At 40.7% G+C, this 26721-nt stretch overlaps 1 protein-coding gene across 1 annotated transcript in view; it reads left to right on the forward strand.

Moving 5' to 3' along the window:
* The window catches only part of LOC124775948 (mitochondrial uncoupling protein 4), a 408284-nt gene extending 382104 nt beyond the window's left edge, over window positions 1-26180 (forward strand). Inside the window, exons 7-8 of the mRNA XM_047250792.1 lie at window positions 789-881; window positions 24689-26180. Of these exons, the coding sequence (XP_047106748.1) occupies window positions 789-881; window positions 24689-24863 (268 nt within the window). The 3' untranslated portion in view covers window positions 24864-26180. The remainder of the gene's footprint in view (window positions 1-788; window positions 882-24688) is intronic.
* The last annotated feature ends 541 nt before the right edge of the window (window positions 26181-26721 follow it).

The following is a 26721-nucleotide window of genomic DNA, read 5'->3' on the forward strand; positions in this document are numbered from 1 at the left end:
TTAATCTGCCAGGAAGTTTCATATCAGTGCACACTCTGCTGCAGAGTGAAAATCTCATTCTGGAAATATCCCCCAGGCTGTGGCAAAGCCATGTATCCAGAATATCCTTCTTCCAGGAGTGCTAGTTCTGCAAGTTTCACAGGAGATCATCTGTGAAGTTTGGAAGGTAGGAGCTGAGGTACTGGCAGAAGTAAAGCTGTGAGGAAGGGGCATGAGTCATCCTTGGGTAGCTCAAATGGTAGAGCACTTGCTCGCTAAAGGCATAGGCCCCGAGTTCGAGTATCGGTCCGGCACACAGGAAGTTTCATATTGGCGCATGCTCCGCTGCAGAGTGAAAATCTCATTTTGGAAGATAGTATTTATTTGTAAAAAGTGGTTGGTCAATCAAGTGGTGAATAACTTTTACAAAGGTACTATTTCAGAACACAAAAACTTTTTCTTTCATAAGTACTATACTATGCAGTTCATCTATTTTTTTTATGTTAAGATTATATTCCCTGTAAGATCCGTTAATGCAGTTTAATGCTGACCAATAATGGAAGAAACAGTGTAGAAATTTTAAGTACTGCTTAATGCATATCTTTCTTATGCATACTCCCACAGCTTGTAGTGACTGTAGATATGAGCTGATTCTGTTGTTTTCACCAAGTGTGGATCAATAGAGAATCCAACCTGTATATGACTGAAGTCTTTATTAATTGTTGGATATTTCATGTTCAGAATTTATTTTCAAGGGCATTTTTATTGTCACTTAGTGTCAAACAGAAAACATCTTTATTTACTTTTAGTGGATGTGCTGGACTTGTGGCTGCTACTATGGGCACACCAGCCGATGTTGTAAAGACACGTATCATGAATCAACCTACAGATGCAAGTGGAAAGTAAGTATATGATTATATTTCATTTATTATTATATATAATCATCATTATATTGTTGTCCCTGCACAATGTTATAATCATAATATCTCCTAACTTTTGTGATGTACTTTATCTGTAACATCTGCCTTTGTGGTGGTCTAAAAGATGGGCCCTTCAAGTAAAGGAGCTGTTAGAAATACAACATGGGGTTGCCACTGTAACTGTTAAGTGATTCTACATCAATGTTGCAGAGTCAGCTGGACTGTTCAGTGTCCAGGAATACACATAAATTACCCTAATTGTTTTAAAACTTTTTGTGGCCCATTTTGCTGCTGTCTGTTCATGGTAAGAGAACTTATCGTTTTTTCATTTCACTCTGAAAGCTGATTTTCCAGAATGCAATTCTGTTTTTGGGATATACTTTTGTGCCTGAGTATCAAACAAAGAAAACTTTTACGAAAGGTTTGTAGGAACATTAAAAATTTCTGAAATGGGGCTGTATTTCTCACGTATTAGAGATCTTGGAGTAAGTACTGTTCCAAGCTATCTCCTGTAAAACTTGGCTCCATGCAGTGGTCTTCTTTTGCTTTCATTCGTAAATTCATTCATTCATTCTCATATTGTATTCTGTAAAACCCATCATGAAGGAGAGGCTTTAAGAATGTGGAATGATTCAGGTTATGCGTAACAGACAGAAGCACCCTTTGCAGACTACTTCTGTAAAGTACATTAATGACAAATTATGACTGGTATTAATCTACACATACTGATAGTTGTGGGTGTTGCTTCTAAATTACTTTATATAAATTTATTCTGTCTGCTCAAAATAACTTTTGTACAGAGGCAAAATAAAAAATCTATTAAACGGGTGCTCTTTAGTTACCAGGGGGATGTTAACCAGCACAATTACCTCACTTGTAACTTTGTCTGGAACATTTTAAACAACACTTTGCACTATTTATTCAGTAATCTATTTCCCCTCCTTACTATCACACAGTGGAAGTACACTGAGTAATATAACTTATCCACTGGCTAAAGTTGACAGTAAACAAATGGAAACATAAGGAAAAGGCTCATCAGTCACATAGTCAACAGTCTGAAGTGGAAGGCACATATGAGCACAATGTATACCATCAAAAAGAGAGTACAAAATCTATTCACCTGTGAAGAATGTAAGTTAGCAAAATAGTAATTGCTATAATATTTTCTTACTTACATCATGGTACAGCACTGTAGTACTTTCAAACAATATGTTTTGTGCTATAGCGTACCTTGATGCAGAGTGGGCAACCACAAACCAAGATGGCACGAGCGAGTGAAGAAGATGGGGAGGGCACCTGGGAGGTGCCAGAGAAAGGCAGTTGCAATTGCAACAAGTTCTTTTATTGTCACATATGTACTGGTTGATTGACCGAGTCAGTGGCAGCTGGCCTCTGAACTCTGCTGGGCTGACTGCCTGCACACACCACAATGCTGATGCAGTCATTTCACCAAGAACTGGTGGACTCATTACGTATGCTGACCTTTCATAGTCTGCACCAGCAGTGTCTTGTATCTGCTACTGTCCCAGGCACTTCCTGGGTGCATCATAGTGGCGGATGCCCAACATGCTGAGACACCTGCCTGTCCAGCAATGTCAAATGATGGCTGATGTGCATGGTAGTGTGCACTGGCAATATAGTAGTGATAATAGTAGTAATAATAATAACAATAATAATAATAATGGCAATAATAGAGATAACAAAAGGGCAGGTATAAAAAGAATTTACATGTATACAAAATAGATGTTTTCTGATAAAGTGAGTTATGGGAAAAGAAAATTTAAGGAGACTGCACCAGCTATGAATACAGACTGCACCAGCTATGAATACAGACTGCACCAGCTACGAATACTGGGAAATGAGGAAGATCTGGTCAGAAACAAGGTTGTACAACAAGGGAGGCCAAGATTTCGGCTCATAGGCCATGCCCTAGAAGTGCCAAAGCACTCAGCCTTGCTTCCCATTTCCCCCTCTACCAAGACATGCTGTCTGAGTGCAAGGAGGGAGAACAAGGGAAGACTGTGAATGCACTGCATTTAAATGACAGTGCAGTCACACAGTGTACTATTTGATTTTATGTTTCACATTTCTCAACAATATAGGTAACAAACAAAACAAATTTTCAGTATTATTTAATTATCTTTGGTGTGCTGAAGACATAATATAATTTTTATCTGTTACAAATTGTTGACATACAGACATACACAGACAATTTCACAGAATTTTGGACTCAATTTGCCACATGATTGTGACATTTACTGTCATAATCTAACAAAGGTCTTTCACACAAAAATATTGATTGAAATGTTATAGTACTTCTGCAGCCTCAATATGGAAACCTGAAAAGTCTTCCTAAGGAAAGCAATGTAGATGTCCTGAACAGTTTTAATGAAAAAAAATTTGTCATGGAAACTGAAATTATCTTGAAGGCCAGCCAGTTAGATCTGCACATGCATGGGGACTCAAATGGTCATGAAAACGGCTTGGGACGGATGTAAGATTGACAATGTCCTCAAAATCTTTATAAAACTGTCATTGTAATTCCTTCAAGGAAACAATGAATTATTCAAACCTTGTGTTTTCTTTAATGCCAATGAGCATAGGGAACTGGGCTGTCTTTCGCAGAATGTGTCCCTTCTACAATACAGTTTTCTTTTTAAATGCACCCCTATCAAATCAGAAAGAAGTTACCATTGCAGTGTTACGTGGCTTTATGCTTAATTACAGACTTACTATTTTATCAACTGATTTGTTTTCACCACGTAACGCCCGCTGTTTATGTCCTTCTTCATTGCTGAGCGATGTATCACTTTTCGTTCTGACGCCAAAACTCTTCCTTTCCTATATCTTTACTACTTTATATCTATATAAATGATGAACTATTGGTTTTGTCATTTAACAACGTTTTAATAACTTTGGAAGTATTACAGTCATTGGGTCCCATATAAAGTGTCACCCGCCTATACGTTTTACATGAACCTATCAAGACTCGATCGATCTGTTTACAAAGAGAAAGCACAATATCTCTTCCTTTGACATTGTCCAACAATGACCTAGGAGGCTTGACGCCCTCACAGCCCAGGCTCTTCCATGGCTCGCGGTAGTTTGAAACATTCATTTTATTCTGCTGCAGAGTGAACATCTCATTCTGGAAACATCCCCCAGGCTGTGGCTAAGCCATGTCTCCGCAGTATCCTTTCTTTCAGGAGTGCTAGTTCTGCAAGGTATGCAGGAGAGCTTCTGTAAAGTTTGGAAGGTAGGAGACGGATACTGGCAGAAGTAAAGCTGTGAGTACCGGGCGTGAGTCGTGCTTCGGTAGCTCAGATGGTAGAGCACTTGCCCGCGAAAGGCAAAGGTCCTGAGTTCAAGTCTCGGTCGGGCACACAGTTTTAATCTGCCAGGAAGTTTCATATCAGTGCACACTCCACAGCAGAGTGAAAATCTCATTCTTCATTTTATTCCTTGCCCACTTGCCGCTACGTCGAACTTTCGTGCTGATCATTGGGCAACATCTTCCACATTATCTGCAACATAAATAAACTTTCTTCCCACAGTATTTCAGAAAACCCAAAAACAAACTTAAAGAGCATAATAATAATAATAATAATAATAATAATAATAATAATAATAATAACTGTTCTTACAATTATTCATATAAATCTTGGTCGATTTAATGAGCGGTGGGACAGGCCTAAGCCTTGTAACAGCACACCATGCAATCTCTAAAGAAGTTACCATGCAGTGTCTTACTGTGGGCAGTATGCAGTCAAGTTCACTTAAAATGTGAAGTCTGCATTCCGTTCCAGATGCTCTACGTTTCGTTCCTGAACTCCTTTTTCCTTCATAAATTCAACAATAGTGAGCTTTAAATTGAAAAATCAATCCAGGCATGCCCCTGACTTAACCAATGTACATTGCAGTAATATACAGGGTGTCTCACCTAACTCTGCCACCTCAAATATCCCTGGAACAACAATATATTCAAAAACAGTTTTCACCAGCATGAATGTATGGCAGGGGCTTAGGAAACCAAATACTATGTGAAATTTTAAAATGTAAACAAATACCATTTTCAACACAAACTTGTGTATTTTTAAATGGACACCCCCTATTATTTTATATGCAATCAATAGCATGAAAAATCCCAAAAATAATGGTGTTGGTAGCATCACAATATGTCAATTACATCCAGAGAAATTGTGAAGTGAAGTTGACATTTGAAATAAATGAATCAAAGAGCTAGCGCAAATCCTGAGACTCAAGCGTGCACCTCACACTGCCTGTATCAGGGGCTTACACAATGGGAAGGTATGCACAGTCCACAAAAATAAACAAGTAACACATCCAATGCAAAGTTACGTTTTTCAAATTGTAAGTGTATGTTTATTCTAGTGAAATGACAACTAGAGCTACAATTAGAGATAACACATTTGAAATCACTTTGCTAAACACATTTACTAGTGCCCTGTCACCCACAGAAACTGTATTGTTGTGCATTACATCCAGCATAGAAAACACACTCACATCTTGACCAATGAAACTGTGTCACGTCAACATATGTTCAAAGTGCCCTTCGTTTGCATCCATACACGTTTGCAGATGGGTAACAAGAGAGTGTTGCACAGATTGCAGGGTTTCTACAGATATTGCTGCACATGCCACAGTAATACGATGTTGCATATGCTGTACTGTCACTGGGGGTCTTGATACACTGTCTTTCACTGTGCTCCAGAGACAGAAGTCTAATGGCGTCAAGTCGGGGGACCGTGCTGAGCATCGCACAGTACCTCCCCGCCCCACCCACGTATTTGGAAATGTCACATCTAGAATGTCTCTGACAACTTTTGCATCATGTGCAGGACATCCATCATGCTGGAACCACATTGATAGACAAGTTTCCAATCCCAGATCCTCCATGAGGAGCACTAGTGTGTGTTGAAGAAATGATGCATATTGCTGTCCATTCAACGTTCCACAGTAAAAATAGGGACCTACATTACAGTTAGCAATGATACCACACCAAACATTGACACTCCACTGTCATTGATGAGCAACTTGGCAAATCCAGTGGGTATTTTGCATGCACCAGTAGTGCATGTTCTGCAGATTCACATTACATTTGTAAATGAAGCCTCATCCGTAAACAACGTATTGCTTAGGAATACTGGATTACCTTGCAACTGTTCAAAGGGAAAATGACAGAATGCAATGCAGGATTCAAAGTCATTCCCATACAGTTCTTGGTACAGTGAGATATGGAATGGGTGAAACCAATGCCGATACAAGATTCTGCACACACTACTGTGGCTTATTCCTACACCTAATGCAATTTCGTTTCCATTGCCAGTCGCTGGCATTGTACGTCAACATTCTGTGGGAGCCCAGCTTCCTGTTTCCCTGAGTGTCTTGCAGATGTTGCCAATGGTTCGATGTGACGGACACAGCTGATTTGGGTAGCTTTCAGCATACAGTGTCACAGCTGTGGTTGCATTTCTGTGACATTCGCCATAAATTAAAATAATATCTAGTTTTTCTTCATTACTGAAAGCTGGTGTATTGACTAGATGATGGCAAATGTAATGAGGCACAAGAAAACAGGTTTTAATGTAGCAACATATGTGAATTATGTTATAGTATGAGAGCAGTTCAGCAGACCATATTAGGAGACACTTGTACACTGAAGGTAGAGCGTGCCATGGTGATACTGGTATGTTTACAGCAGGATACAGGCACCAGTGCAGGCAACCCCTGCTCTGAGCACAGTGCTACATGTGATACATTACGTCAGAAACTGTGACACTGTTGCTGTCCTTTACAAGCCACATATTTCAGAACTTTTGAGGTTTAGACACATGAAACCAAGTGTGTTACCACTAATTGTACGTCTAGTTGTCATTTTGCAACAATAAACAATATGCACAGGACATCTATCATTCTGATACTGCATTATTTGACACATTATAAGAGGTGGACCAGGTCAAGTAAGGTGCAGCTCAAGAAGGGGCTAAATTATCCCCTTTTAGGGGTACCATCAATGAAATGTTGTCATACAATACCACACCATTCATTAACATTCCACTGATGTAGCACATCAATCACATCATGATTACCGGCAACGAAGGGCGTACCCAGGATCTGAACTGGGGAGAGGGGGGGGGGGGGGGGAGGAGGGGGAGGGCAGGTCATACTAGTCTCAAGAAACAAGGACTCGAGGCAACATACAGTACTTCTTATTAAATAAAACAGTAAACCAGTGACAAACTGCTTTTAATAAACATTTTAAATACAAGAATGCACTTGTACAATCTGAGAAAACATGCAGCATTTCTTATTAAATAAAACAGTAAACTAATAAAAAACTGCGTATATCTTCTAGGGGGGGGCGGGGGCAGCTGCACTTCTTCAGCTGGGACAGTTGGATCAGCTGCAGCTTTTACTTTGCCTACACCAGATCACATAGATTTTTCCAAAGAACAGCTCTTTTCCTGTTCTGCTTGTAAACTGTATGGTTTTCAGGTGTGGGGCACTGTTTTTATGCCCAATTTGCAGCTCTGAGATTCATGAGCTATTTTAGTTGTTCAGTTAGCCAAGGTGCAGGTTTCTGTCTTACTTTGCTAGTCTTTGAGTGAGGATATTTGTCATATAGTTGTTTAAGTTTGTTAGTAAATCCCTGAAGTTTATGCTCATGTCTGAGCAGGAATAGAAGATGTCCCCCAGACTATTTCTTGCATCTCAGTTGCAAGTTCAGATTAATTAATGTGACTGAAGTCTCAATACGAAGTCTCAATATGAAGTCTCAATATGTACTGAGCAGTGGTTTTTTCTGGGAGGTACTAGTACATGCACAACAGTACCAAAAGCAAGATCAACAGAATAAAAACAGAGTGTACTATTAATGAGCAGCCTTCTTGACCAGTTTCATACCCTATCCTCAGTTTCTTTTAATGATTTGTTCAGAGCACAGACCTTGCTCACATTCACCTCCAGAGTTTACAGTATTTTTTCAGTCACAGCAGCAGTAACAGCACCAGTGATGGAGTGGACAACAAGCCCCAGCATGCCCTGTGCTTGTAGAGTAGCCACAACTTCTGGTGTTGGCCTGACCCCACCATTCTTGACACACAAACATAAATAAAAAAACATTTAGACACACCACTGTCTCAACACTTCTCACTACATTGCATGCTTAAATCCAAACGATATTCCTTGCTCTGTGCAAAACAAATTATGAGAACAGTTACCTGTAACACTAACATATTACTTCTTACCATAACTTCTCACACCTGAGTGGTTGATCATAATGACTACTATGCACTGAAATAGTAACTAAACCTAGTTTCACCTCCACAATCATTACTCATGGCTAACATGTTATATACTACTAGATAATGAGCCATACTTCTTACCCGTGAGACTCACATTTCCCACATCAACCATGTGAAAACTAACAATACATTTACACCTCCTCAAAATATCATCTACATTTACCTGTCACACACTGAACTTACAAGTACAACTACAATATCCACTGACTTTCCATGTCATAGTTGGTGGGGGGGGGGGGGGGGGGGGGGGGAGGGAAGGAAGACGGCACTCACTGCACCATGTGTTGATGAAACTGCATCCCTACATTACTGAGATAGGCTCAAAGATCCGACTCCTCCAAACTATAGTGTCCCCTGATGCAGGGTGGGTTGGCTATGAGCCAGGATTGTGTGAGCAGGTAATTGAAGCTAGTTAGGAGCCCAGGCTCCAGAGAAAAGCAACTGCAAATGTAACAAGTTCTTTTATTGACCTATCTGTACTGCTTGATATACCGGGACAGTGGCCAACTGGCCACTGAATTCTGCTGGGCTGGCTGACCCGGTTATTCCACTGATCTCTGGCAAACTCATTACATAAGCAGCCATGCCGTGTCCATACCAAGGGCATGTTTTTGAGGATCCTGTACCTCCCATGGCCCCGAGTGCTGCCTAGCTGTGTCACAGCAGCGGGTTCCCAGCACAGTTAGATGTGTGTCAGGTAATAGTAGATGCCAGCTCGTGTGTATGGGTTGTGACCTGCTGCCCCCTGGGCAGGAATTGGCCATGCTGCTGGAGATGACTCAGGATGACCAGCTGCACTGTAATACTATGTCCGGGGAGGGATTTAGAGCATAGAGTTGTTACCCTGCTGTGGCCTCAAACTGGTGAGTCCCACTGGCATGTACATGTTGCATCCTCATCTGGCACAGCCCTACTGTCCTTATTGCACTGCAAGACTCAGAATAATTCTATTAAAAATGAATGACACACTTGTGCATATGCACCACTACCAGTCATGTATCCTAAAACACTACTGCCAGTGTTAGTGTGGGAATAGTCCTTGCCCCTTGCTGTGCTAGTCTGTGCAGTACAGTTGAGTTCACTGATTCAACAAGCTTACTTGGCTCATAACATTGGAACAACCTTATTGAACGTCATCCTATGCTTGCCTCCTGTAAGCACTACTGCAATACATTTCTCAGACTCACACTAATATGCTCATATATGGTCATTACACTACAGTACAATTGTTGATTAAAAACTGCATCATTATTACTTTTCTTTTATTGGGGTTGCTGGCAGGTGTAATGCTGCTCAGGCAGAAGTACACTGCAAAGAGCAATATCCTGTCAAGAACTCACCTTCCTGATGAATGTTTTCTCTTCTTGTTGTTGTACTTCAGGAAACAGAAAATTTCAACCAATGCAACACATTCATTGTAGAACTTGCACAGATAAAGCTACCAAAGTTACTGTTCCCACCTATGTTACACTGACTCACATATGAGCACATGATAGCTTGAACAAGAGATTGGTATTCCTGAAACCAATACTCAAGAATGATAACTGGTATTCCTGAAACCAGTATTCAAGAACAATAATCCTAAATCACAAGATGACTATAGGCTGATTAGCATATTAACTGCAGCACTGGATTACATTGTTCATGAGCAGCTGACTGATTACCTGAAAACTTATAACTTCCATGGTAGATATCTGTCAGGCTTCTAAAAACTCCATAGTACAACTACTACATAAATCAAAGTGACTGGCAACATCAAACACACCATGGACAGACAAGAAGTGACCAGTGTGCTTGATTTCAACAAGGTTTTTGATGTGGTTAATAATATATTAATTATTAAAATGAAAAAACTAAATTTCTCAAACAGTATAATACTGCAGTTTGACAGCTACCTAAAAATCACATGTCAATAGGTCACTTTGGATTGGAGAAGTCATCATGGAAAAATGTGCTCTCTGGAGTTCCAGTGTTTTATCCTTGTTCCATTGCCTTTCTCACTGTGCATGAATGATCTTTCATTTGTACTTTACTCTTGTAACTACAACTTATAAGCTGATGACATCCAGTTGCACATAAGTGCCAATCTTAAGATCATTGCTTCCACTTATCAGATATAAAGGAAAGTCTTTGTTCTGTAAACTGATGGGCTAAAAACTGACATTTAAACTATGTCATAATGCCTCACCAGAAGTTGATCAGCAGATATTTTCATGAAACAGTTTCTCCAGTGTTTCTCATTTCTAAAAATAATAAAAGGCCTTGGCATAATCTTGTATGAGCATCTAAATTGGGCAGAACAAACTGCTTCAGCTTGCAAGAAATCTCGGTCGTGCTTATGTACAATCCAAAAATTTAGAGAAATATTTACATCTTAAATCAAACAAAAAATAGTCCAGTCTTTTGGCCTGTCAAATCTTTACCTCTGTGGTGTAGTTCAGTGTGACACAAATAGTGAAAACGCCAGATGACTCAAACTAGCGATGAATCTTGTAAGATATGTGTGCAACATTCAGTTGTTTGATCATATTGTCATGTAGAAGAAGGTATAATTAGATAAATGATGTACTCTAACCAAGTATGGAAATTAAAATTTTACAGTTCAGATGAGTTTTGAACTCATGACCCTCCATGCAACAGTCTAGTATCATAACCACTACACCACAGTGACTGTGATACTCAGCTTCTTCTATGAAATTGCTCCCTCCTTAAGAGAACACCGTCTCAGTGCTACATCCTTCTAGTCCAGAAATGAGTCATCAGTCCTTCATACTCCGACTCCTGATGACTGATGTTCACCCTGGTGGTGATCTTTGTAGAACTTCCTTAGCCGCTATGTTCTTCATCACCTGTCTGCTTATTGCCTGTTACTGGAACTTTGAATTTACACTGGGTTGCAGGATCCTTATAGGGCTTCATTCAAAGGATGCGGACCGTATCTCCGATCTTTCATCATCTTGTGTCGAGGTTGAAATCTTCAACTTCATAAGTAACATCAAAAACTGTTTTACAACCTTAAAAGGTCCAAAGTAGCTCCTGAGGAGCTTCTCAGAGAGACCAACCTTCTGAACAGGAGTGAAGATCCTGATGAGGTCACCAGGCTGGTAGACAACAGGGTGGTGGCTCGCGTCATACCTTCAGCGATCTTTTTCTTGAGCCTGCGGCATGCTGTACCGAGCTAACTGCCAAGCTTCCTCAGCTCTGGTTAACACCTGGCTGATGTAGTTGTTGTCCACATCATCAGGATGTGACGGAAACACAGTATCCATGTTGTAGTCGCCTCACATTCTCCAGGAAAAATGGCATAAATCCTGTGGTGTCTTGTTTGGTGGTGTTGTAGGCAAACATCACAAAAGGTAGCACCTCATCCCAGTTGCTCTGCTCAACATTGACAAACATTGATAGCATGTCGGCCAAGGTCTTATTAAGGCTTCAGTAAGCCCGTTAGTTTGCGGATGGTAGGCAGTCATCATGTGATGAGTAATGTTGCACCAACAGTTTATCTCTGTCACAAGATTTGATTGGAAAACTTTCCCTCAATTTATAATTAATGACCTTGGGGTACTGTGTTTTAATACAATGTCTTCCATGATGAATTTGGCTACCTTGAATGCTTCTGCTGTTTTCACGGCTTTTGTAATGGCATAGCATGGCAGATAATCAGTGCAAAGAATAATCCATCTATTGCCACTAGCACATGTTGTCCCTCTGGCACTCTAGACAGTGTGACATATAGTGGTGGACACTCCTAAATAAACCTGGCCAGAAAAATCTCTTGCGGATCCTATTGTATGTCTTAATTAATCCAAAATGTCTGCCCTCAGGTGTATCATGGAATTTCTGTAGAACATATAAGTGCATGTGTTTAGGAATCACTGGTAGCCATCTCTTTCCAAATGGATCAGTTTTTATTGCAAAGTAATACATAAACTACCTTAAATTGTCCTTTTGCATCCTCTGACTGATAAATGGCAATCATAATTTGAGAAATCTTAGCATCCTTCTGCTCAGCAGAGAGATCCTAGAGTGCAGTGAGACAGTCACTATCTTCATCAAAGTCTTGATGGTCTTGCACTGGGTTTCTTGAGAGGCAGTTGGCATCTTGGTGTTTTCTTCCACTTTTGTACACTGTGGTAATGTCATATTCTTGAAGATGTAATGCCCACCTGGCAAGTTGTCCTGTTGGATCCTTAAGACCTGTCAACCAACAAAGTGAATGATGGTCTGTAACTGTGAATGGCCTTCCATAGAGATACTGTTGAAATCTGCACAAGGCCCAGATTACAGCAAGGCATTCTCTTTCTGTAGTTGAGTAGTTTATCTTGGCTTTTGTAAGTGTTCTAGAAGCATAGGCTATAACCTTCTCTTTTCCATCGGAAATGTGTGCCAGAACAGCACTGATCCCATACCCACTGGCATGTGTGTGTAGTTCTGTAGGTGCTCTCTCATCACACAGACCAAGTACAGGATCAATCATCAGAGCTTTTGCAGCATATCGAAAGAATCTTGTTGAGCACCACCCGGGATAAATTTAGCATCGACTTTTAACAACTCTTGGAGTGGCCTGGCTTTGATACAAAAGTCTTTGATAAAACAACAGTAATAAGAACATAATCCAAGGAAGCTTCTCACATCTGTAATACTTTTAGGAATAGTAAATTCTGTTATAGATCTCACCTTTTCTGGCTCTGGCCCCACACCTTCATTTGACACAAGGTGTCCAAGTATTTTGATTTCTTTTTCTCCAAAGAGACACTTTCTTGGATTAAGTTTCAGTGTGCCTTGTTGGAGACACTTAAGAATGGCTCTCAGTCTTCTTATATGTTCATCAAATGTCTCTGAGAACACTGTCATCTAAGTAACAAAGACACATCGTCCACTTCAAGTGACTTAGAAGATTATCCATCGTCCATTCAAAAGTTGCCGGTGCAGTACATAAACCAAACAGTATTACCTTAATCTCACACAGGCCCTCAGGCGTGATGAAAGCAGTTTTCTCACAATCGGCCTCATCTACTTCGATTTGCTAGTATCCTGAGTACATGTCCATGGTTGAGAAAAACTTAGCCCCCTTCAGACAATCTAGTGTATTGTCAATTTGTGGAAGGGGGTAAATGTCCGTTTTAGTTATCTTATTAAACTTCCTGTAATCAACACAAAAGTGCCAACTGCCATCCTTCTTCCTGATGAGAACCACTGGTGATGACCGTGGGCTCTGCAAAGGCTGAATGATGTCATTCTTTATCATTTTCTCTACCACATCGCGAATTATTCGACGTTCTGTTGCTGACACATGGTATGCTCTCTGGCTTATTGGTCGATGGTCTCCAGTAGTAATCCAGTGTTTCACCATCGAGTTGTCTAATTTGCTCTTCACCTGTGGATTTAAGCATTCAGAGAACTCTTGAAGAATGGCAAGTAGCTTCTTCTGTTGTTCCGTAATGAGCTCTGGTGATAGTCAAGCTTGAAGATCTTGTCTCCTAGTGGTAGCATTAATTTCACCCACAGACTAGGCATGAGAGGTTTCTATGATGCTCAGCTGTTCTGCAATTAATGGCTTAGTTTTTGCTAGGCACATGCATCTTGGAAGGCTCTGCAGTTCTCGTCGACAGTTAACTATCCACAATTCACCGAATCCATTCTTAAATGAGACAACAGAGGCTGGGATGACCAAGCTGTTCTTCAGTGGTATTCTTCTCTTACATTCCACTATAAGATTCATGGGTTGATGCATGGCATGACACATGACTGTTACCTTTCTAGCGCTGACTGCAGGAATGATCACTTCATCCAGCACACAGTTTCCACACACTCGGATGCACATCTTCCTGTCCACAGCATAATCTTCAAGCGACCAAAATCTATAACTGCCTGAGAAGCTTTCAAAAAGTCCCATCCAAGAATGACGTCATGACTACACTCTTGTAAGATGATGAATTCTAAAGGCTGTGTTTGGCCACTTATACCCACATGAACGACACATCTTGCTGTAGGTTTTACATATTTCCCATTAGCCACCTTCAGCAGAGATGTTTTGTTGTCGATGAATATGGTTTTCTGCAACTGGCAATGGTACTTCCCCGAAATGACTGAATATGATCCTCCAGAGTCCACAAGAGCTTGGGGTGGTCAGCTATCCATGAGGATTTCAACATATTTTCCTATCGTTTTTCTAGTGATCGGTGGCAGAGAATTTTTCTCTTAGCAGCCTTACATCCAAGGAAGGTCACACCCTTTAGTTTTCCAGGTTGCAGTGGCTCGGTGATCGGCTGGAGCTTCTAAACAGCAATGGGGACCTTGATCGGTGTGTTTGGGGAGCATCCTCTCCAGTGGCTATCTTGCGGTGATGGTGACCTATGTCGTCCTGCACCTACATCTTCCAGTTTATCTTCATCATCTCAGAATTGGCTTTGGCTACTATCGGTCTGCTGTCTTCTGGCGCAGACATCATCAAATATCCACTGCCTTTCTCGACAATACCACACCAGATGTTCCAGTCATCCACAGTGGAAACATACTGGTTGATTATCCTGGGTCCTCCTGACATCAGTCTTCCTTGGTTGCCAAACAGGTTCCTCATGCGGCATTGTAGGAATGTAACTTCGCCTGGGTCTTGACTTTTTTTACTGTTTTAAAGAGAAATGAAGGACGAGAGATTAGGTTCAATGTCTGTTCCACTTCCTCCCTTATGACCTCTTGAAGCATCTCGGTCTGTTTGCTCGCCGTGCAATCCAAGTACCTTCTGAACCTCCTCTCTCTCTATCTGATGAAGAACACTAGTGGAACCCATTGCTTCCTCCATCACAGACATCGATACGACATTTGGAAACTGTTCAGACTTCTTGTGTGTAATTCATTTTTGTGCATTGTCTCAATATACTGACATCATTTTATGAAGTCAGCTGCTGTCGATACTTCCTTCAGGAGTAGGGCTTGATACATGTCCTCAGCAACACCCTTCATGAGATGTGCAACCTTATCTTCCTCCTTCATTCAAAGATCCACTATTTTACACAGCTCCAAGACCTCTTGAATGTAAGATGCTGTTGGTTCTCCTGGACGCTGTGCCCTGCACATTAATTTATCTTCAGCCTTGCAATTCTGTCGTCGTGTGTCACCAAAATACTTGCACAGTTCTGCCTGGAATACTTCCCAGCTTGTGAACTTCTTCCCATTGTTCTCATACCATTGTTGACAGTGCCCTCCAAGTAGAAGAATATGTTAGCCAAACACACGGTGTCATCCCATTTGTTAAATTTGGCTATACACTCATATACCTTCAGCCACTTGTTTGGATCTTGGCCATCATCACCAGAGAACCTGGAGGAATGTCTCATGTGGTGGCACACAGTTGCTATCATTGTAACATCCTCTTCTTCTTCTGTCTCCGATAGAATGCAGTCTGTTGAATGTGGCTAAACTCGGGTTTCTCACCACGTATATGGTGGCTCTGTCTTGGCCTGATGGGAGCCACTGTGTTGTCAATAATGTGTGCTATCACAAGTTCCAATACCCAGAGTCTCCTTCAGAATAATGTCACGTAGAAGAAGGTGTAATTAGGTGAATGACAAACACTAACTTCACTTAACAAAGGTTTATCCATCACTTGCACATACAAGAACGGAGAGCGAACTGCCTCCAGCCAGAACACATACGGTATATATACAGTTACACAACATTCCTGTACACTAATTCTTTACATTTGTGGATACTTCTAGAATGTACTCAAACTAAATATAGAGATTAAAATTTTAACAGTTCAGGTGAGTTTTGAACTCACGACCCTCCATGCAACAGTCTAGTATCATAACCACTACACCATGGTGACTGTGCTACTCAGCTTCTTCTGCAACAATATCAATCCTGTCCATAATTAGTTAAGTTGGATTCAACCAGAAACATGATATGCTCTACTTTACTTCATCAGTTTCTTAGTCACTGGTGTCCTCAGTACCTCTCCTTGCCTATCAAATACCTACCATCATCCCACAGCTGCAATACCAAACTGGATACATCCAACATTTCATCTGCACCCCATACAACATTAAATCTCCTGCATCTCTTTTACCATTTCAGCCATACAGTTACAAGTTATCCAAAACCACACCTATCACCACTGATGCTAACTCCCTAATACCAATCTTCCCCATGTACATGACCTGTCTGCTGCTGAACATTACCTCAACCAGCAGTTACGTGATTCCAAACCTATTATTCCCTTTCTGTTAATCAATTTTATATTTACAAAAAAAAACTACTTTGCCTTTGAGAGACAGACATACAAACAGATCAGGGGCACAGCCATGGGAACCTGGACGGCTGCTTTCTGTGCCAACCTTTTCATGGGTCACTTGGAAGGGAGTTTTCTGGGTTCCATTAGCCTTCAACCACTGTTCTGTTTTAGATACATTGATGACATCTTCACGATGTGGACGCATGAGGATGCTGAGTTGTTAAAATTTTTGAAATATGTAAATACATTCTCCCAATTAAATTTCGCATGGTTGTATTCCAAGTCTCATTTCACTTTCCATGACATTGACCTCATCCCTGTAGAGGGCCAGACACACAATTCACTTACTAATTGACTTACTAGCAAGCAGCAGTTGCTATTCTTGCAACATCAAATGTTTCCTCCTGTACAGCCTTGGCATTTGAGGCAAACATACTTGTTAAGATGAAAACTCTTTACTGCAAAACACCACCATTCTCACGCCAGCCTTCACTGGATGCTATTACCCCACCAGCCTAGCTCAAAAGCAAATTTCCCAGGCCATCACATCCAATCCTGGTACAACTCATCCCTTGGAAAAAAAAGAACCTTAGGAGCACACTTCTTGTCAGTTGGTGCCATCCTTCTATTGAATATATTAACCAGCTACTTCAACAAGGCTATGAATTACTAAAATCATGCCCTGAAATCAGGTCCACCAAACCTAGAGTAGCTCTCTGTTGTCCCCCAATCTCCACAATATCCTGGTCAGACCCTATGCTCCTTCTGCACCCAGTTCCCTACCTGTGGCTTCTACTCTTGTAACCATCCCCTATGTAAGTCTTGTCCTGTGCACCCTTCTACCTCCACCTACAGCAGCCCTGTAACAAGCAAAACATACTATCAAATGGAGAGCCACCTGTGAAATCTCACACATCATGTACCAGCTGTTTTGTAAACACTGTTGAGCCTTCTATATTGCTATGATTACCACCAAGTTACTGGTTAGGATGAATGGGCATAGATAGAGGGTGTACACTGGCAGTATACAATATCCTGTTGCACAGCATGCTCTAGAACATAACAGCCATGCCTCACTTGTCTACCACATACACTGATCAGCCAGAACTAATAGCCAGTATGTCCAGCTTTTGTACAGATAATAGCAGTGATGTGTTCTGGCATGGAAGCAATGAGGCCTTGGTAGGCTGCTGGAGAGAATTGCCGCCACATCTGTGCACACAAGTCACCTAATTTCCATAAATTCCATGGAAGGACTGATGAGGTGTGATGCCACTTTCAATCACATTCAAAAAGTGTTTGACTGGGTTCACATCTCGTGAGTTGTGGGTCCAGCACATCAATTCAAACTCACCATTGTTTTCCTTGAACCACTCCATCACACTCCTGGCCTTGTGACATGATGCATTATCTTGTTGAAAAATGCTGTTGCAGTTGGGAAACATGGTCAACATGAAGGGGTGTACGTGGTATGCAACCCAGTGTGCAATTCTCCTTGGCCATCATGGTGCCTTGCACAAACTCCACTGGATCCGTGGATACCAATGTGAATGTTCCCCAGAGCATAATGGAGCCGTCATCAGCCTGTCTCTGTTCTGCAGTGCAAGGCTCAAGGTGCTGTTCCCCTGGAAGATGATAGATTTGTGTCATCCCATTGGCATGATGAAGAAGGCATCGGGATTCATCAGACCATGCAATGCTCTGCCACAGTGTCAATGTCCGGTGCCAATGGTCACATGCCCATTTCAGTTGAGTTGCCAATGTTGTAGCGTTAACATTTGCACATGCATGGGTCGTCACCTGTGGACGCCCATCATTAGTAGTGTTTGGGGCACTGTGTATTTAGACACACTTGTATTCTGCCCAGCATTAAAGTCTGATGTTAGTTCTGCCATAGTTCACCACCTGTCCTGTTTTACCAGTCCACCCAGCCTAAGACATCCAACATCTGTCATGAGTGGTGACTGCCCAACCCCATGATGTCTGGATGTGGTTTCACTTTGGTTTCCTCATGTGCTGAAGACACTCACCACAGCAATCCTTGAACACCCAAAAAGCCATGCAGTTTCGGAAATGCTTGTGGGGAGCCTCCAGGCCATCAAAATCTGCCCTCAGTCAAACTTAGATGGATCACGTGCCTTCCCCTTTCTACACACGGACAGCATGCTCATTGATATTACACACATTGTGTGTGTATCATACTAGTAGTCATTCCTCACCAGGTGATGTTGCTACTGTCTGGATGGTTTTATATCTATAGCTCTCAGGTTTTCAGATCTCCTCTAGTGCAGTCCCCCAGCAACCACTGTTTCCTTCTCATTCGGGCCCTTAAGTCTCCCCAGACCTGGGGTTCTGGGTGGCTTTTCCATAACCCTCCTCATTTCCTAAACCTCACCAGTTCTTTTTTTCATACATTTTCTGTTCCCTTCAGCCCTACTACCAGAAGAAAGAGCCACCTGCTCTGAAAGCTTGCACATTTCCTTTGTGTCTTCTCCTGTCACCACTTGGTGAGTAGATTTCTTTGTCTAGTCAGTTATATTAAACAACAATTATTATTTTAAAAAAGTACTGCTCCTCATGTCTTCATAAAAAAATTAAGATGCAAGAGTGGCAGTCATGCCCTTTAATGTACCTCTGGTAGCCAAACAACAGGTGCTTGGTATGGTTTTTATTTTTATTCTGGGCAAACATTTCTTTTGGGTGAGGTGGGGAGGGGGGGGGGAGCATATCCATTAGATTGTTTGTGTGATTAATCATAGTGATGTGGAAATAATTATTTTACATTCATATAAGACTTTAATTTGTAAATATGGCCAATCATTTACAAGATTTTATATATAGTTAGCAATACCTACCCATAACCTTTTTACAGATCACAAAATATAAATTCCTCTATAAAGTAGAAAGTGTTGTCAAGGAGAAACTGTTTAAGTTTGTTTTCAAGTTTAACTGACAGACATTTTACATCACTAGGTAACTGATCAAGACAATCTTAATGTGGCATAATTAATGTCATTTTTTTCTTCTCAAACAATGGAAACTCCATGTTGGAACATCACCACTGTTAGGAAAAGGATAGATTGCTACTCACTGTAAAGATGACCTGTTGAGTTGCAGAAAGGTAAAATGAAAAGATTGTTACACATTATAGCTTTCAGGCAAAGCCTTCTTCAGCAAAGAAAACACACACATTCACACAAGCAATCGCACCTCGTACTCACATGACTCTACCACCAGCAGTTCATATCAGAATTCGGATTTTGCTCCTATTTTGGGCCACCATATACCTGGAATTTCTGCAATGCTGGCAGGAAGAATTGCATCTACAGAAGGAAAGGTTGCAGCAGATATGGAGGCACTGTTGAACCAGAGTGAGATTTCCTTTGTACCCTTGCCCTGCCAATGGCAAGCCAGGTGCCTGTTATGCAATTTTATTCCTTGCCCCTGCTGCCTTGATGCCATTTGCTGGTTTCATTGAGTCTACAGAAAGATGTGAGAATTACCTGCACTGTTTCTTCCTGCACTGCCAGGTAAGGCTTACTGTCAATCCTGTTGATCAGGCCATCTTGCTGTAGTCCAGCAGTGCAGGTTTATATGAAGTTGTCCAAAATTTGAAGCCCTCTGCTGAGCCCAAGAAACTACTCTTTGATAAGCTTTGCTGGTCGCTGATGCAGTAATTCAGAAACCAAACTTATGTGGTGGTGGCATGGTTGCAGACTAAGCAGCACAACAAGTGTTCTGGGAAATCGTATGCAGCTTGGCTCACTGATTTGCAGGGCCTCTAGCACGAGTGTTGTTTTGAGTGTCCCAATTATGCTATCACTTACACAGCCTCACTAATTCAGAATGTGATTGTCTGGTTAGTGCCTGATCCCCAGGTTTAGACTTATATTGCCCAGATTGCAGAACTGCATGAGCTGTCGGCGGTGGTGAAGAATAATAGACAGGTGGCTGAATTAGGTGTGTGTATAAAATAACCCCTGATGCCCTGTGGGATACCCTTGGCTGCCTCGCCTCCCATTGTGTGTTGAAGCCATTGACAATACCAGACCAGTGGCGTCATGATGATGCCCGTCTTCACCTGCACTGAGCTTGGGGAGTCTGCATAGGTTGCAGCATCATAATTCCCACCTGCAGTGGTTTTCTGGTCCTTGGTATCATTCTCCTTCCTCTCATTGGGTGAGCCAGCAGACCTGCCTGTCATTTGTTGCAAATTTAACAAGATTTACCTGCACAGGGAGGCCATGTGTGGGGTATGCCGTTGGGTAGACCATTTGGCAGCTGTTTGTGACAATTGGAAGACTGCTAGTCAGTCATTGGACACCCCTGTGATTTCAGTGTACCCTGTGGCTGTCTCTGATGTCTTGCATGTATCATCCTGGAGTATTTTACTGATGTTGGTAGTGCATGGGTGACTGTCCCAACTTCAAGTTGACATGGAAGTGATGGTCAGCCTCTCCCTACTGCAGTTATATGGCTCACAGTTTGAGAACACCTTGGGCCAGATAGAAACTTTCAAGGCATATGTTTGTCTTATGCTGTAAGCAGTACCTAATTTTTTTGCCACCACCCTCTTCCCTTCACCGTGATTCAGTAGCCTGATGGCACCTTGCACTTTTGCAGCAATTTTAAAGTGACAGTCAATGCGCAATGTATCATGGATTCATATCCATTTCTGCAGCAGTTGGAATTGTTGGCAAAGTTGTCAGGCGGCAGTATTTTTCCTACACTGACTTGCGTGATGCATACCTGCAGTTGCCATTGGATGAAGTTTCTCAGACATTCTTGGTCCTCAACAACCCATTTGGGCTTTACTAGTTTAATTGCTTGCCTTCTGGAAAATCATCTGCAACTCGAATTTATCAATGGTATTTCAGGCAGTTGATTCAGGGCATTCCCTATTGCATCAATTACCTTGATGATATTCCATCATTTTCCAATGCCTCCTGGTATTTTGCCTTTGTTGCAAGCTGGAAAAGTGTAGATTTTTCTCCTTAAAGGCGCATTTTTGGATCATGTAGAGATGAATGGATGACCACATCGAAGCCATTGTCAGACTGCCAGCACCCAAGAACCTGAAAGAACTCCAATCTTTTTTGGTAAGATTTCACATTAACTTTGTCAGGTCCACAGATTGGCAATGAGATTTTCAGCCTCTCAAGCAGTGTTTGTGCTATGCTCCCCATCTGGCTTCTTTTAGGCCAGGTAAACCTTTAACCCTGGCCTGGGAAGCATTCCAGTACAACATTAGTGCCAGGTCAGGGAAGACTTACCTTCTCACCCCATCTTGTAAGTCTTCCCTGACCCAGGTTCTGGGTGACATTTCTAAACTGTAGTCCTTTCCCTAAACCTCTCCAGTCCTTGTTCTTCACCCACCACTCTTCCTTCCCCGCCAACTCCTCTGCCAGAAGAAGGAGCCACTGGCTCCGAAAGAGAGTGTGTGTGTGTGTGTGTGTGTGTGTGTGTGTGTGTGTGTGTGTGTGTTCGTGTTTTCATGTTTTCCCCTGCCACTCCTTGGTGAGAATTTTTTTTTAATCTATCCATTTACATTACATCTACAGTCTATGATGGAACAGTGAGCCCAAGGGAACATAGCCACTGTGAGCTGCAGCACTACCATCCAATTCAAGACTGATGGGAAGCTGTGGGCACCATCATCCAATGTGCCTCCTGGGGCCTAACCACTGGATCCAGGGAGCAGTTTATCATTCATCATCGTGGGGACTTGGAACTGCTACCGCCCATCCTCTATTCCTATGAGCAGACTTCATTGCTGACTGTTGTTGTCCTGCCTTGAGTTTGCACACAGTCTATGGTGTGGTCAGGCAATCCCCAGTACTCTCTTTTTTGTAACTGCTAAAAGCCATGGCCAGAACACGTGATGCCACACCACCGGCATCGCCAGTGGCCCCCTCATGTCACTGGGTGCTGATGCCACTGTTCCCCTGCAGGACGAGACTGCATGCCATGAGTTGGTATTGGCACATTCCTGGCAGGGTGTAGTTCTGTTTCACTGCAGGGAGCAGCATGAGACTCCAGACAACTGTGTATTTTTCAGTAATAAAGATGTATTTTGTTAATAATGTTTCACTGGCACCTCCGGGCATCCCACAGGCCGTCATTCCCAGCCACTGCTCAACCACACATGCATTATGAATCAGCTAGATCTGACCATGCAGACCTACTGTCATCACCTAACATTGCCTCCCATGCTCCAGGGAGCTATAGTACTAACAAAACACACACATTGCTATAACGACATGTTTTTGTTCCATAGATTTCAATCTGGCACTGCAGCACTGCTGAACTCCAGCACTTCTTGTTTTATCATGTTTATTTAGTTTTTTTATTTTAATATGTTGTATTCTTGCAGAATGGCTTCTCTAATAATTTAAGAAAGTAAAGCTGTGCTTGTTTCTATGGATGGTTTGAACACCATGGTGCTTTACTACTTACAGTCCTATTGCAGATTATATGTTCTTGTCTTCCTCTGACCTTTGAAATGACTTACAGCCAATTATAGGTGAGCTGCAGTTTGATGTGACTCTGAAACAGAAGCAACTTGTCATTTTTCATATACAGAAATCACTGCCATAGGTGAAAGCAGTGATGAATGACAGAAAGAAGATCCTAAGACTAGCTGAGAATAGATGTGTTTATTTGATAATGTTGTCCTGTAGACAAGATTTGCACTTGGTCTGTCTTGCAATGTAGTCTCTCTACAGTTTAGTTTGCTGTCTGTAGTTTTGCAGTTGTATACTGTGTTTAGGAAGGAAGAAGCCCGCGAAGAGCAAAACCCTAGTGTGTTGGTGTAGAATGTCCCTCAAGAATCATAAACCATTCCAGAGTATATGACGCTTATCCACATTTTTATTTCACAGAACAGGTGGTTTTTGGAGTGAGCTGATTCCCCTGCACATATGCTGTGAAGTCTATTTTATTCATTTCAGAGTTCTTATACATGTGTAGCAGTTTTTCTGCTAAATCTCTTGTCTAGCCAATTGCATTATGTTATCTTAGTCTCAAAACTGACCAACCAATTAATTTCAAAATGGCAATTTTAGTTTTGCTCGCCTGCCACCACCCTTCCCCCCCCCCCCCCCCCCCCCCCCCCCCTCCTACCACTTCCACCCCCACTCCACAGATGCCTGTGTACTCCACCATATATTAAAGTGCAATTGTGTTCAATGTCCTGTGTGTATAGTTCCACAAATGAGTAGATCAAGAGATATGCATAAATCTTCGGTGCTTTTACTGCGATGATCTACATTTAAATCTTTATGCTGTAAGCGAGAGAATCTGACAATATCAGAAAGTGTAATCTATCAGATTCAAATCTGATGAGGATAGGTTCCATTTAAAAGCCCATCTTTGACTAACACTTATTCTGATGTGTTGTCTAGAAAGTATCATACTGTATGGGCATATATCTTACTGTATACGTTCCAGTCTTGTCTAACTTCAGCTATCAATTTTTCCCTCAACATTATCAGATAGTTTTACCATCCATAGTGTCTTTGAAAATTGTGAGCCAGTGATATGATTATCCCCTATACTACAACAGTCGGTAACTCAGTTTGACCTCTACTGTTTGTGATGTTTGTATCAAGAAAGCTGCTGTCTGTTGACCTCTCTGGTGATATGAAAATTAGTGCCAACAGAGAAAATTAATCATTTATCTCCTTTGAAAACAAAGCACACATTAACAGTCTGCTGCCAGGAGCATTTTTTGATAGGGACATGTAAGTTATAGTGTGAATTAATGAAATTTATCCTTCCTCAGAATGTCTTGAATGCTTTATTGAAGAACTTTTAACTTACTCTTGGTTCTCTGGACAGAATACTTTGGATTTATTTATAGTTTGACAATCACTTTTTCCTAAATGTATTCATCAGCATACGTAGACTTTTTCAGCAGTGCATACCAACATCTGACTTTATCCAGCAGTTATTCTGCAGTTTTGTGAGGTACTGGTTTTCCTTGAGGTGGGATCAATTGAACTTACTAGTCACATTTTGGTGTGAGTAACATACACATCCACATGCCTATATTACTTTCACCCACTCTTCCTACACTGTAACCACTCATTGGAACAGAAATTTAAAAAATACATTTTGATTGTAATGTACAGGAATTTTTTGGAGGCCATGTTTGTGTCTCGAAAAAAACTCCTGGCTTTATAACATATTTCAGCACCTAAAATTAAATGTTTCACTTTCTTTTGTTTCAGAGGGATAGTCTACAAGTCTTCACTTGACTGCTTGGTGAAAACAGTTCAAAATGAAGGATTTTTGGCACTCTACAAAGGTTTTCTTCCAGTGTGGATTCGCATGGCTCCATGGTCCTTAACTTTCTGGTTGTCTTTTGAGCAAATACGACATACCATAGGTGGTTCAGCTTTCTGAATAAGAAAGCAGTGTATTATTGCCACTCTCTACAACTTTCATTATTTTGTGTGTACTGTACAATAGTAATTTTGTTCATAACTTTGTTCATAGTTACATTATGTTTTAGTATGTTCTGCACAAAAGTTCATACAGGCTGTGAAGATCACAAAATATTTCTGTGAAGTAGTATCAGCTACCCCAGCTGCAGACACTACTCTTCATAGAGTTTCATCAGTCGTATCAGAAAATTACAAAAGTTATAGGTAGCATTTATCAAATACAAATTTTCATAATTATTCATTAGCAGCAAAATAATGCAAGGAGGTATTTATTATTTGAAAAAATGTAAATAAGAGCACAGTAAACAGTTTGCCTGTTTAATACACAAGACTCCTGTAAGTTAATCTCTTAAGATAAACTGAACTGGATGTTACAACCACACTTCACCTGTTGCACCTGATTTATGCTCTACTGTGTAGAAAATACTACTACAAAGATAAATCTGGTGTAGAATTCCAAGCAAAATTATTGTTATCAGGGTCCAATGTCTGAGAATATTGAGTGATCAAATAATCTGTAGTATTATTTTCTCCAGGAATATAAATAAATGAACAGAGACTTTTCTGGACATTCCTGGTGTGTACTATTAGATATGATCCGATTTGTATCAAATCACATGTTAGTGCCAACATTCTGTTACAGTTGTTATTTTTAACTTTTTATTGCAAGTATAAATACAAGTGTTGGTTTCTTCAAAAGTATTAGAAAAACACGTGGTCATCATATAATGAGAACTATGGTACAGCCATAGACAGTGTATAGGGATTTCTGCTCCCAGAGGGTAACATACTTCCATGTTTTTTTTCTCATCACTGAGTGTTGTGTCTGCATGTTTCACGTCATTGTGTAATCTCAGGCAGGATAAAAAATCCTTTAAAATTCATTAATCGCTACAAAATGAAGAAAAGAAAAAAAAAGGGAGATTGAAATGCAACAGCATTCTAATTTTAGTGTGTGGTTAAGCTCACCTGTCAAAAAGGAAATTTGTATATCATAAAGTAACTTCACAGATAGCTATTTTAATATGTCTTTTATTAAGTACTTGTTGTGACCTGGCAAGATGTTCTTGCAGTTTATTTGAATGTGAATGTTTATTGGACTGCTTGCTATTTGTAAGAAAATTGTAAGCAACATTATACCTGACTCAGCCTGTGTGTTGTTGAGAACTGTTTTTATATCATTGTTGCTTCTGTTGTATTTTTAATATGAATATATATGTATATATATATATATATTTGTTTTGTAGTTGATAGATGAATAAAAAATTCAAATTTATCAACTTTCCTCTTCTCAGTTCATATAATGAAAGTTTTTACTGGGCTTTAAAAAAGAATACAATTTTGGCATGTTAGTATTTTGAGTGTTGTGAGAGTAATTATTTGTTTGAAATCATGTATTGTTTCAGTATCCTATTCATTTCCTAGAAGTCAATTTAAAATGTCAGTATTGCTCTGTTTTTAATACAGTATAAGCATTTTGAATTGTTTTCAGTTTGTCATCTTGATATCCTTTGTATTAACTCAGAAGTTTCTATTTATGCAAAATGACCAAATTTGGTGGCAGGGTAATCAATACAATAGACTTTCATTAAGGAAGAACAAGGTTCAAACACCTCTCTGGTCACCCAAATATATTTAATCTGTTCCTGCAAAAATGTTCAGCCAACAGTTTCTCTCCTTGCTCCAGTTGAAGTGATTTTTTTTTTTCATCAAAATTGCAATTATGTGAAAAAAATTGAGAAATTCAATAACTTTTTCTTCTCATTAAAATTTTTTATCAGGATACACTCCAAACATTTTGAATGGTTTAGCTCCAA

Source organism: Schistocerca piceifrons, chromosome 2 (assembly GCF_021461385.2).
Source record: "Schistocerca piceifrons isolate TAMUIC-IGC-003096 chromosome 2, iqSchPice1.1, whole genome shotgun sequence".
Classification (NCBI taxonomy): domain Eukaryota; kingdom Metazoa; phylum Arthropoda; class Insecta; order Orthoptera; family Acrididae; genus Schistocerca; species Schistocerca piceifrons.